The 12,988-nt window shown below is 38.9% G+C and overlaps 1 protein-coding gene across 10 annotated transcripts in view; it reads left to right on the top strand.

Annotated features, from left to right (window-relative positions):
* ASPH (aspartate beta-hydroxylase) overlaps positions 1-12,988 on the top strand; it is a 200,280-nt gene that overhangs the window by 75,921 nt on the left and 111,371 nt on the right. For 9 of the 10 annotated variants that reach the window (XM_036031152.1, XM_036031150.1, XM_036031149.1 and 6 more), the window contains 3 exons: positions 4,398-4,436; positions 4,839-4,874; positions 8,066-8,110. In XM_036031152.1, coding sequence (XP_035887045.1) covers positions 4,398-4,436; positions 4,839-4,874; positions 8,066-8,110 — 120 coding nt within the window. The remainder of the gene's footprint in view (positions 1-4,397; positions 4,437-4,838; positions 4,875-8,065; positions 8,111-12,988) is intronic. The other variant, XM_028533532.2, reaches the window with a different exon arrangement.

The raw sequence follows: 12,988 nt of genomic DNA, 5'->3' as shown, positions 1-12,988 counted from the left end.
AAATAAGGTTCAGAAAATGAGACTAATATGCATAAGTTCATATGACTAAGTGTTTGTAGAGCTAGTGGTGTATCCTTTCTATTCCAGTATCTTCAAGGATAACTGTAGAAGGAAAGAAGTTAGTCAATGTAACTCTGCATGTGAAGCAAGAAGGATAGAGAAATATATAGTGCTGAGTCAAATACGGAGAACTTTTCTGTGTGTTAGGTAGCTCTAGGGCATGGCATTCGTACATGAATAATAAAGAGTCCTTACTTCAAGAAATTTGTAGTCTCACAATACTTGGTAAATCTTGACTGGAGAAAATTAAGAATGGCTTGTGGAGACCTGATAAACTAATTTACTAAGTGTGTGTATTTAAAATTTAAGACTCTATCAAGATCACCCATCCACAGTGGCTGTTTGTATTAAGATGTAAATGATAACATTGGAAGAATCCTGGATTCTATTTTCAGGGACTAATTTTTTTATGGGAAATGAAATAACTTGGCAACTATGATTACATTTATATTTTCTTTTCACTTTTGAATTTGAAAAAGAAAATAGAAATTTGGAAATTAAAAGCTGAATGCAGAGGTAGAATTTGAAGTCCTTTTCTAATTTCTGCCAGTCATTTTAGTGTTTTTCTCAATATGATGGAAAGAACATGCTGGAATGTAATTTACAGACTAGGTCTAGAGAACTTTAAAATTAAATGAAAAAAGTGTAAAATTAGATAACATGCTAAAAAGATGTTCTAAAATAAATGTATTTCCAAAGGCAGAATATCATAAAAAATATAATTTAAAATGTTAAGAATAATAAATATTACCTAAGTGATCAAAATTTGGTGAGATACTTTGGATTTCCTTGCTATAGAACATAAACTTTTTCAAACAAAATAGATCTAATAGAATACATGTGTTAAAAATAATACCTTTGTAGAATTCAAGAACCAAACTAGGGAAACCGAGTGACTCTACATAAGTGAAACTGCAAGTAGGGTGAAAACAAAACTATTTTTAGTGGGAAAGAGATTACATTCTGTATTAAGTTCCCCCAACTCTAGAACCTGGAAAACCAGCAGCTTACTAAAGCTATAGAGGGAACCAGCTTTTCACATTAAAAGTGCTGTAGAAAGCATCAAGCCTACATTGGATACACCTGAAAAGTGACGGTACAGTCTTAGCACCTTAATGGACTCATTATTGTACACTACATATGCATTAAGAACCTTATGCCCAAAACATAGAACATGGGAGCAATACTAATAAGGAACACACACATGGTTCCTATTCCCATGGACTTTATATTTTACCAAGGGGATAGAAATTACACAAACAATTTCAATTTAGTGTTGACTTCCAGTGTGCTGAGGGCTGTGAGAATGAGTGCAGTGTGTAACAAGAGTACTCAGTAGAGACCCTACCTAGTTTGTGGACCAGGGAGCACTTCCCTGAAGTTGAGCTGCAGATGAGTGCAGTTGACAAAGAAAGAAGAAAGGTGACTCAAACATAGTAGGAATGCTCTGAGGTGGGAAGATGTGTGTGGAGTGCAAAGGATAACAAGAGAGACATGGGCTGAGGTTGTGAGACAGTCCTGGTCCAGACGATGCCTGGAGGTAGGTCAAAGATGTTCATCACTACACAAAATCACATCTGTATTTTATAAAGTTTGGTCAGTCTGATGTGTAGTAAGTTGACTGGAGAGAGACAGGAGTAGCTATGGGGAGACCATTTAGGAGGGTTATTGCAGTTATCCAAACCTGATCTTGCCCTGAGTCACATTGCTGCCAAATGAGGAGTCAAAGAAGGTGAGTTTCTAGAAAGGGATGTTCAGCAGTGCCCTGTGCTGCTGAGGACCTGCTCAAAGTGAGCACCAAAAAGGTGCATTTGGTCTAGTACTATAAAGGCCTCACAGGGACCTCAGCAAGAACTGTTTTCAATGGACAGAAATTGGACAGAGATGAAAGTAGCTTGCACAAGGGTGGTTGGTGAAAGTGAAGGGAAGTGGGCAAAGCTGAGAAATACTGGAAGATAATGTTGACAGGGTTTGATGTGTGGGTGTAGCTGGGGAGAGAGAACAGGGTGTCAGGAACCACATCCGCTGTTCTGCCCTATGCATTTGATGGTGCTTTCTTCCTGAGTCAGGAGAGTGGAGATGAGGAGCCGGAAGCCAGATGGTCCAGTCCGTACATGGTGAGACATCCAAGGGGCAGTATCTAATAAGCCGATAGATGGAAGGCTTATTGGCTTCCTTAGATCTCAGAAGGAAGTCCAATTTGTGGTTGTGAATTTGAGAATCGTGAGCAGGTATGTGGTAGTTGAAGCCGAAGTCCAAGATCACTGAGGAGAGAGGAGAGAATGGCAAGACAGGAAGTTCTGTGGCTGGACTTTGATAAAAGGCAACATTTTATGCCCGCTAAGAAAATGGTGAAACAATAAAGAAGATTGAGAAGGAGAAACAAAGTAATAAAAGGAGAATATGGTCACACTGAAGTCCAAATACAATAGTGTTTGAACAGGAAGGAGCTGCTAAGAGATCTAATGTGGTAAGGGTGGGAAAAGCCCACCAGATTCAATAAGGGGCTCATCTGTTCAGACTCATAGACACGGAGGAGAGGGGGTTAGGGGGGTGGGTGAAAAAGGTGAAGGGGGACAAGAGGTACAAACTTGTGGTTATAAAATAAGTCATGAGGATATAATGCACAACATAGAGAATGTAGTCAACAGTATGGTAATAGCTTTGTACGGTGGCACGTGGTTACTGAATTTATCGTGGTGGTCACTTTGTAAGGTTTATAAATGAAGAACCACTATGCGGTTCACCTGAAACTCATATAATATTGTATGTCAATATACTTTTTAAAAACTAGTATGTTTGTTGGTCTTAGAGGAGTCTTTTTCGGATGTGGTCGGGCTGGAAGACAGATTGGAGTGGGTTGACAAGAGGAAGTGAGGAGATGAGACAGGAAATGTAAATGACTCTTTTTTATTGTTGACACTATTACAGCTGTCGCCCATTTCCCCCCCTTTGCCCCTCTCCACCCAGTCCCCCTCCCCCTGCCTTCACCTCATTGTTGTCTGTGTGGGCTATGCATATACACATATATGTTCTGTGGCAAATCTCTTCCAGTCCCCCACACCTCCCTCCCCTCTAAAATCTGTCAGTCTGTTCCATGTATCCATGCCTCAGGTTTTAAAGAAATTAGGCTAAAATGGAGGAAAGAAAGAAGGCCAGGAAAAGTAGACTCAAGAAAGGGCTTATCTTTTTAAATTGGTAGAGAATTTAGCATGTTTAAACACATGGTTCAGGGTGACAGGGTGAGCAAACACTCACTGCTCCTTCCTCTGAAAGCCACCAAAAGGACAGAAAATGATATATTAAAAATTATTGCTTGCTCCATCCACTCCACCACTGAGAATGTCACAAAAACAGTAGGTGCTCACCCTGGCTAGTGTGGTTCAGTGAATTGAGTGCCAATCTGTGGACTGAAAGGTCACAGGTTCGATTCCCAGTCAGGGCACATGCCTGGGTTGCAGGCCAGGTCCCCAGTTGGGGGGGGTGTGAGTAGCACCTGATTGGTGTATCTCTTTCACATCAATGTTTCTCTCCCCTTTTCTCTCTCCCTTCCCTTCTCTTAAAAAAAAAGATAGTAGGTGCTCAATAAGGTTTTTTATTAAATGGACAAAAAAGAATAAATTGGTAATCATGTTGGGAAAATAAGAAAGTTTGTTCTTAGTATACAAGAAAATTTGAAGAATTTTGGAAAATGGAAAAAGTAAGGATCAAGGTTAACTGAGAAAGCCAGGTTAACCCAACCAGGGATGAGAGAAGACTGCTGTAGAAACAAGAGCCTTCTCTGCAGTAGTGCGGAGAACATTGAGCCCTGTGCACATAAATACAAGGAGCAGTGGGTGACAGGCTGCGGTTAGCGTCATGAATTAAGGTCATTCTAAGAGGCTGGTGCCAGGATTGTTTGCCCCAAATGAAAGATCTGAGAACTGTTCCCTAAACGAAGTAGAGAATCTGTGTAGTGAACACGTGGAGCCAGAGTGGCAAGCAGGGTAGAGTCTTGGGAACTCAGAACCTGCACCATAGACATGAGGAAAATAAAGAAAGGAAATTCAGTGCCACCCAGGGTTTGGGGAAGAACCTAAATATTCCCCGTTTTACAGAAAGGAAGCCTATGTAATTGCCCATCTCCTACAGTTAAAAAGTGGCTGACCGGGGATTTGAATCTGGGCTTATTTCACTTGAGACCAGACTCTGCCCCACCCTGCCCCTGCCCAGTGACTGAGCCCCAGAGCTCAAGGATAAATTAGACATTGTCCCTGCTCTTGAACTGTCTGGCCAGTGTTGTGTTAGTCTGAGAGTTATGCAGCACTAAAAGATTTTTTTTTCTGTGTATTTTTTAGTATATGAGCCACCTGAAAGCGAAGGGATAGAAAGTTCAGGTAAGGCTTTTCTCCGAGCAGGTGTTTTCTTCTGCACATCAGCCCCCCTTGTGTTTGTTAAAACTTATGTAAGTCGTGGATCAGAGAGAGATGTAGTAAGAAACTAAGACATTTTTATTTCACCAAGAAAGTAATTGGATATTGTTCGTAAATTTATTCCCTACTTATGTTGGAAGGTTGATGTCAGCAGGGATAACACCAGCCTATTTGATGTATTCTTTAACACTGTTTGGGAATTAAAGTTGATACGCTAGTAGAAATACTTGTGAGTCTCTCTGTAGGAAACCTTAGTCTAAAAGGAGCCCATTTTAGGTATCTGAGTAGATATAAGTTAATTCAGGTATCTAATGGATTTGAGTTAATGTAAGTTGTGTTTGAGTTTTTTCTTTTCCTTTTTTTTAGATAATGCTGTAGAAGATTCAAACATAATTTTAGAAGGTAAGTTTTTATAGAGATGGTATACTTTTCATATTAAAAATATGTTCATGTATTCAACAAGTATTTAGTAAACATTTAGTCTTAAATCTCTGTACAGTGCCTGGGGGTCAGAGGACACAAGTGCCTGGGTTACAGGCTAGCAGTGGCTAAGCTGCAGTGAGGAGGCCCCTTTAAATTGTAGGAGAAGGGGTTAGCCATGGGCAGAGATGGGTTGAAAGTTGGGTCCTTTATGTTTTTTGGGCATTTTAATAAGCCAGTAGAGGCTGTTAGGGGAATTGATTCTAGGGGACAGTGGGACTCTGGACCATGTGCCTTCTGCCCCACCTTCAGTTTCTGTGTTCCTGCAGCACCTGAGTGGACAGTGAGGGGGTGCTCATTAGCTCTACCTGCCCACCAGCCTTCTCTTTGCTGGTCTTCCCTTGTCTTGGCTGGCTGCATCAATTTATACCTAGGTCCCAAGACAAGAAATGTGAGTCATCACTGAGTCTTCCTCACTCTGTTTCTATACCTCATCCCAAGTCCTGTTGACCAGGCTGCCTCCACACCTCTCAAATCTGTTCTTTTCTCTGTAACTCTGGTGACCTACTTCAGCCTCCCATCATCTTCCTACACAATGGCAGTAACCTTCTAGCCAGTCTTCTTAACTCGTGCACTGCCCCTTTAAATCCATCTTTCATGGTGCGGTCAGGACGATGTCTTCAGAAATGCAGATCTTCCTGTATCAGTCTTGTGCATAACCCTTCTATTCTTCCCCATCTATTCCACTAGGGTTACTTTCTGTTGCAGGTAACAGAAAACCAAATTTGAATTGGCTTGAGCAATCAGTTGGGACCTTGGAGGACCTCATAAGGAATTTGGATTATATTCTAAGTACAGTAAAGGTCTATGGAAACAATGAGATATGGCATAACCTGCTGTATATTTTGAATATAAACTTCTAGTTAGAGAATGGATTAGATGGAGCAAGAATTGAAGCAGAGGCCACCCTGTTAGGAAATGTTGGGGTACTAATCTGGGGAAGTGATCTTTGTGGCCTGGAGTAAGGTTATGGCAGTAGAGATAGAGGGGAGAGTTTTGACCTTGTGATCTGCTTTCGAATTACAACTGATGGGACTTTCTGACGGTTGTGAAGTCAAGGGGAATAAAGGCAGCCTTTGGTTTGGTTTGAGTAACTGTCAAATTCTGGGGCCATTTTCTGAGAAGAAAGCTAGGATGTAGGAGGAACTAGTTTAGGAAAGACAATCAAAGTGTCCGTACTAGATAAGTTGTTTGGGGACTATGTGAGATACCCAGATGGAAGTGCCAAGTAGGGAGTTGGATGTGCCCATCCGAACAAGGCGGGTGAGATCCGAGATGGGTGGAAATGTTCGGTAGCCACCATCATGAGGATGGTACTAACTTCATGGAAATGGTAAAGATCATTTTGGAAGCGAGTGCAGGGAGAGAAGATGAGCAATCTTGGGCTGAGATCTAAGGAATCCCCACATTGGGAGGTTTGGTGGAGCATGAATAACCATGAGGCAGGAGGAGCACCAGTAGAGAAGAACATGGGAGAGCAGAAGGACGGAAAGCTGTTTGAGGAAATCAGTGGGAATGAGCACCATACTGACGTGGCTTTAAAAAGTCCTAGAGTAAAAACGAAGTATGTATCAGTGAGTAACTCTTTCAGGTTGTGCCGATATAATTATTTGCTATTTCCTTTACAAAATCCTCTTGTTAAACATCATTACAAGCCCTGGCTGGCATAGCTCAGTGGATTGAGCTCGGGCTGCAAACCAGTATCGCAGGTTTGATTCCCAGCCAGGGCACATGCCTGGGTTGCAGGCCATAACTCCCAGCAACCCGGACATTGATGTTTCTCTCTCTCTATCTCCCTCCCTCCCCTCTCTAAAAATAAATGAATAAAAAAAACATCATTACAAAAATAAGTTTCTGGTATGTGTGCTAAATGTACATTTATTCAGGATAAACTTAGGTGGGAATTTATCTTGTAGTAATAATGAGGCTTTCTTAGTGATGGAAAGCAATGTAAATGATACTTTCGATGCACATGGTTTTTTCAAATGTACCTAAAATGACAACAGTAAAAGAAATCTGAGGGAAAAAATACTGGTAAAGTTGATAAAGTGCTAATATGTCTCGAAATGATTAAGAATGAAATAAATAGGCAAACCAATGAACAGGCCCATCACAACTTAGATAAGCTGGTAAACACTGATGGTGCCACCCTAAAAGGTGGAAGTACACCAGAATGATAATCAGTGGGAATACATGAGGTTTTTTTCCTGTTTTTTTAACTTTTGTGTAAACTATTTCAACTCTTCTATTGTGAGCATATATCATATAATTAGAAGCAAATTAATGCCAGAAAAAAACCATGACTAAAATAGCTGCCTAAACATTTTGAGTTTTAGAAAATGCTATTCAAAATTCCTCCTTTAAACCAAAGTCTTTACAAATCTTCAGGAACAAAAGAAAAGCTGCTCTAATTTTATCTCGAGATTAAGGTAATGTCAGGTGGGTGTTAGAGATAAAGATTTTAATATATGATGTATGGTAATTTTATAGAGCAAATTTAGATCAGTATATCATTATACAGCTGGGTGGTAAGACCTGCAGTCGCTTTAGTTGTAAGTGGTTGAGGCAACCAGGGAAAAACGTAAGATATTAAAAATTCGTATTCACATTTTTGGTTAGTCTTAGAATGTTATCTTGAATGTTACTTTTCAAAAACCTTTATTAAGTATAGTGATTTATTTTTAAAATTCTATTTCAGTTTAATTTCTTTGTGTTTTTATTCACATTAAAATTAGGGTTATGAATTTTAAAATTTTGAAGAAACAAGATGCTTTAGATGTCTTTCTTCAGCTTTCCCATCAAGCCTGATGCAAAATTGGTGAAAACCTAGGTTTTAGTTCATATCTCCTTTGCCTGGCAGTGAGATTTGAGGTTAGTCAGTTAGGCAGATAATTTTGTAGTCTGTTGTACAGAAAAGTTGAAAAATGTACAACATTTTGTGGTTATAGCTGATTCTTCTTTGCTATGATGGTGTAAGAACTTAATGTTTTTATAATGACTGCAGTTGAATTTTGGAAAAGTCTGTAAAAATAATCACTGGAACTTAAGTACCAGCAATCTGTATGTTAAAAACAGTCGGCAATATGTAATGGATTGTAACTTGACTATTTCAGAAGCGCATGCGTCCCCAGCAGAGGAACAGCAGGAAATACCACCAGGTATGACCTTTTGTTAGATGTATCACTTTTCCTTTTATGTTGAATTTAAAATATGCTTGCTGTTGCTATTCACACTAACTGAATGAAATAAATCTATGAAAAGTCAAATTCCTGAGAGAGAAGGATTAATTATACCTAAATTTAAAAGGAAACTTTTCTGGGATTTGATCGGGTCAGCCAAAGTCCAAGGTAATGGAAAATATGCATCAGAGTTTGAGCCAGAATTTGAGGCGTATTAATGATGAAAGTTCCATATGATCGTTACTGTTTCACATCGCGGCAGAAGTTGGTTTTTGTGGGTTTTTTTTTTTTCATTGACTGACCGGCTACTTGGTGGATGAGATGAAATCAGAATTGCCTCCGGATGAAAGTTTAATAGTACATACATTTGTGACATCACTGCTCTTCCTGTCCTTCCCCTGCCTTCCGTGAGAGCACCCTCAGTGCCCCATGGCTCTCTGGGGTTCCTGAGACTTGTGTGGGCCCCGCTGTCTTTCCTTTTAGCCCCATCAACCCATTCCTGTCCTTTCCCCCCATGCCCTTCTCTTCATCAGTGAAGAATGGGAAGAGCACTTCAACCAAGGGCTGTGCTTTCCAGTGCATTTTAGGGATGACATTAACTGTGCCTGCAGTGAGAAAGTACCATATAAACCTCCTGTTCTCATAGAGGGAAAAACTGTTTTAAGAGAGGATTTTCCAACCATTTTTTCCCAAAGTGTATTTCTTGTTTCTGTGTTTTATTTCCATTTTTTTGCATCATTCATTCATTTTTTACTCATGTTTTTCACATTATGCTTAAAGTGAATTTTGTAGCAGTGACACACATTACTATTGATTTTGGTAGACATAATTGTGCCTGCAAAACTTTATTGAGCACTAAATTTCAAGGAAAAAAAACTTCTGTAATCAAAGAATATTTTTAGTTATATCCAGCTCCTATTTCCTTATTGAATGATTGGGTATTTTAAGTTTTGATAGTTGTCATAACATGTATTGAATTGGCCAAAAAGTTCATTTAGTTTTTTTCCATAAAATAAAAGGCACCTTTTTCATTTCACCAACGACTTTGTGGATTTGGGTGTTTTGAGTTTGTCGGCTCTCTCTCGTGTAGTATAACGCTGATTGTTCTCAATGGATGTCTCGATTTGACGGCTGTCACCTTCCACTGGTTTACCGCCTGTGGACCATCACCCAGCGAGAATCAGCAGCACAGAACTTCGCAAGCCACTTTTGACATGTTTGATCAGTCACAGCACCTTCTCCATATCCTACACAAATCATTTTTTGCATTTCAGTTGTGTTTTTACCTTTCTTGAAATAATAAAGCATAATATGCCAAAAATGTTGCATATTTTCTTCCATCTTCAATATTAAAATGGCTACACAAAAATTCACCAATTTTGATGTTTTTTTTAAATACACACTGATATGACAACTGTCACAATACCATCTAACAAAATTGTTTCGAATATATGTTAAAGACAAGTGCTACTAGAGCCATTTAACGGAAAAAGCAAACGGACTTTCTGGCCAACCCAATACATTTCTAATAATATTTACAGATACTTAAGAGAACTGAGTTCTTAGCATTATAATATGAATGAGAAGGAAATCCATGGAGAAATTAATGTTTTACATGATGACTGCCGGGCTTGTATATATTTTGTGATCAGGAAGGATGCGTAGAGCAAGGAAGGTAGATGTTTTGGTCCTCTTTTTGTGATTTATTCAGTATTGCTGAGTTATGGGCCAGAGTGCCTTGTTCTGTCTTGAGGAGGCAGAGCAGATTGCTGAATCTGCATTTTGATTACTACCTATTCCTTTGAGGAAAATTGGTTTATAAATATTCCTAAAATAATGAGTTTTCTAAAACATTGACTTTTTTCCAGTTACAGTGTATATTTTTAAAAATATCAACCTAACTTTAGTGAAGATATAAAAGGTAATAAGTTTCTGACCAAAAAATCCTGTACTTTCATTTCCATGTTGTATAGACAGAATTTCCTTGGAACATAACTATAAAATACCAACTAGTTGGGGTGCTGGACTAAAGTGGCTTTCAGATGAGAAATTTAACTACCAAAGCACGTAAAAATGAAAGTATGATTAATATGCATGCTTTCTGACACATCATGAGCTGTCAGCAAATGGTGGCTATGATTATTATTTAGTAATTAATTAGCCTGATCTTTCAGGTGGATTAAGAGAAGCCAGATTCTGAAAGATGTGCTCAAGAAGTTGTAGCCTGTAATTTGGTGCCATAAAATTTTGATTGGCCCACTGCACAGTGGTGGTTTGACCTTGCCAAAGAGAGTGTGAGGCCCAGAGCCAGCAGTAGTTACTTTTAATGATTGCACTTGGTTTGCTTATTTCTGTTATCTCCTCAATCTTAACTTTATATTAAATTTTTTATTATTCAATCTTAAAAAATAATGATGGTCATAAATCTGTGTTCATGATCTCTTTGTAGAATAGGCTGACTGCTTTTGTAATAGCGTTTAATTATGTATGTGATTGCAGAAACTATGGGCACACTAATTGTAGGACTTGTCACCTTGCTGCCTTTCAATCTTCAAAGTTCTTTTATTTAGTGGAAAACTCAAATTGTGGATCTTTGAAAAATGTTGGATATTAGTTCCCTGTTTCCTGGCCCTCAGAATTTAATTGATGATTACTTTGCCTTCCCTGAACATTCTAAGAGTAGGTTACACAGTCTTTTTCTTAATTTAGCAATTTTTAAAAAATTTTTATTTTTAAATTTTATTTATTTATTTATTTTTATGGAGAGGGGAAGGGAAGGAGAAAGAGGGAGAGAAACATCAGTGTGTGGTTGCCTCTTGCGCACTCCCAACTGGAGACCTGGCCCACAACTGAGGCATGTGCCCTGACTGGGAATCAAACCAGTGACCCTTTGGTTCACAGGCCTGCGCTCAATCCACTGAGTGACCTACACCAGTCAGGGCGGTGACACAGTCTTAATAATTCTTATTAACTTTATAATAATATATTTATTGATGTGACGATTCCATAGGACAGGAACTGTCTGACTTACTATTGTATCCAGCAACACACGAGCAGAGGATGAATGTAAACTAACATTCATTAAGCATTTTCTAGGAGCTCTTCTAAGCACATCACATAAATTACTCATTTAATATTTTCAGTAGCCCAAGAGGTAGACATGCTGTTATTCCCATTTTACAGATGAGGAAATTCATGCATAGCAAAGCAGAGTAACCTGCCTGCCGTCAGTGAGCTGACAAGTGGGAGAACTGAGATGGATCCTTACATTCTAACTCCAGAGTTCACACTCTCAGCTGCTATGGTCTAGAGGATTTTAAGTAAATAAAAGTATAAGAACTGATGAGTTTTTTAAAATTATATTTTATTGATTATGCTGTTACAGTTGCCCTAATTTTTTCCCATTAGTCCCCCTCCACCCAGCATGCCCCACTCCCTCAGGGAACCCCCCACCAGTGTTCAAGTCCATGGGTCATGCGTGTAAGTTCTTTGGCTAATCTGTTTCGTGTACTGTACTTTACACCCCCATGGCTGTTCTTTAACTACCAATTTGTACTTCTTAATCCCCTCACCTCCTCACCCATCCCCCCACACCCCCCTCTCATCTGGTAACCATCAAAACACTCTCTGTATCCATGACTCTGTCTCTGTTCTTCTTGTTTCCTTAGTTTGTTCTTTTACATTCAATTGTTGATAGATATGTATTTTTGCCACTTTATTGTACATAGTTTTGATTTTCTTTTTCTTAAATAAGTCCCTTTAACATTTCACATAATAATAATTTGGTGATGATTAACTCCTTTAGTTTTTTCTTGTCTGGGAAGCTCTTTATCTGCCCTTTGATTCTAAATTGAATCTACCAGTTTTGCTGGGTAGAGCAATCTTGCCTATAGGTCCCTGCTTTTCATGACTTCGAATACTTCTTGCTAGTCCTTTCCAGCCTGCAAAGGCTTTTGAGAAATCAACTGACAATCTTATGGGAACTCCCTTGTAGATAACTGCTTTTCTCTTGTTGCTTTTAAGGTCCTCTCTTTATCTTTAACCTATAGTATTTTAATTATGATGTGTCTTGGAGTGGGCCTGTTTGCATCCGTCTTGCTTGGGACTCTCTGTGCTTCCTGGAAATGCATGTCTATTTCCTTCACCACATTAGGGAAGTTTTCTTTCATTATTTTTTCAAATAGATTTCCAATTTCTTGCTCTCTCTTCTGGCACTCCTGCAATTCAAATGTTGGACTTCAATTGAAGTTGTACCTGAGGCTGCTTATACTATCCTCATTTTTTTTATTCTTTTATCGTGTTGTTCTGATTGTCTTTTCCTTCCTTATGTTCCAAATCATTAATTTGATTCTGGACTTCATCCACTCTACTGTTGTTTCCCTGTTAATTGTTCTTTATTTCAATTAGTGTATCCTTCATTTCTGACTGGATTTTTTTTTTAATTTTAAAAAGCAGTTTATATTTTTTTAATTTTATTTTAATTTTTCAAGTACAGTTTTCTGTCTTTTACTCCCACCCCATCTCACCCACCCAGCCCTCCCCGTCTCCCTCCCATTTCCACCCCCCTAGTTTTTGTCCATGTGTCCTTTATATTTGTTCCTGTAAACCCTTCCCCTTTTCCCCTGAAATTCCCCTGAAATCCCCTCCTCTCTCCCCTCTGGACACTGTCAGTCTGTTCTCTATTTCAGTGTCTTTGGTTATATTTTGCTTGTTTGTTTGTTTTGTTGTTTTTTTTATGCTCTAAAGTCCTCACTAAGTTCTTTGAGCATCCTAATAACCAGTGTTTTGAACTCTGCATCTGACAGATTGCTTATCTTCATTTCATTTAGCTTTTTTTTCTGGAGTTTTGATCTGTTC

Source organism: Phyllostomus discolor, chromosome 7 (genome assembly GCF_004126475.2).
Source record: "Phyllostomus discolor isolate MPI-MPIP mPhyDis1 chromosome 7, mPhyDis1.pri.v3, whole genome shotgun sequence".
Taxonomy (NCBI): domain Eukaryota; kingdom Metazoa; phylum Chordata; class Mammalia; order Chiroptera; family Phyllostomidae; genus Phyllostomus; species Phyllostomus discolor.
This window is presented reverse-complemented; position numbering and strand designations above follow the sequence as displayed.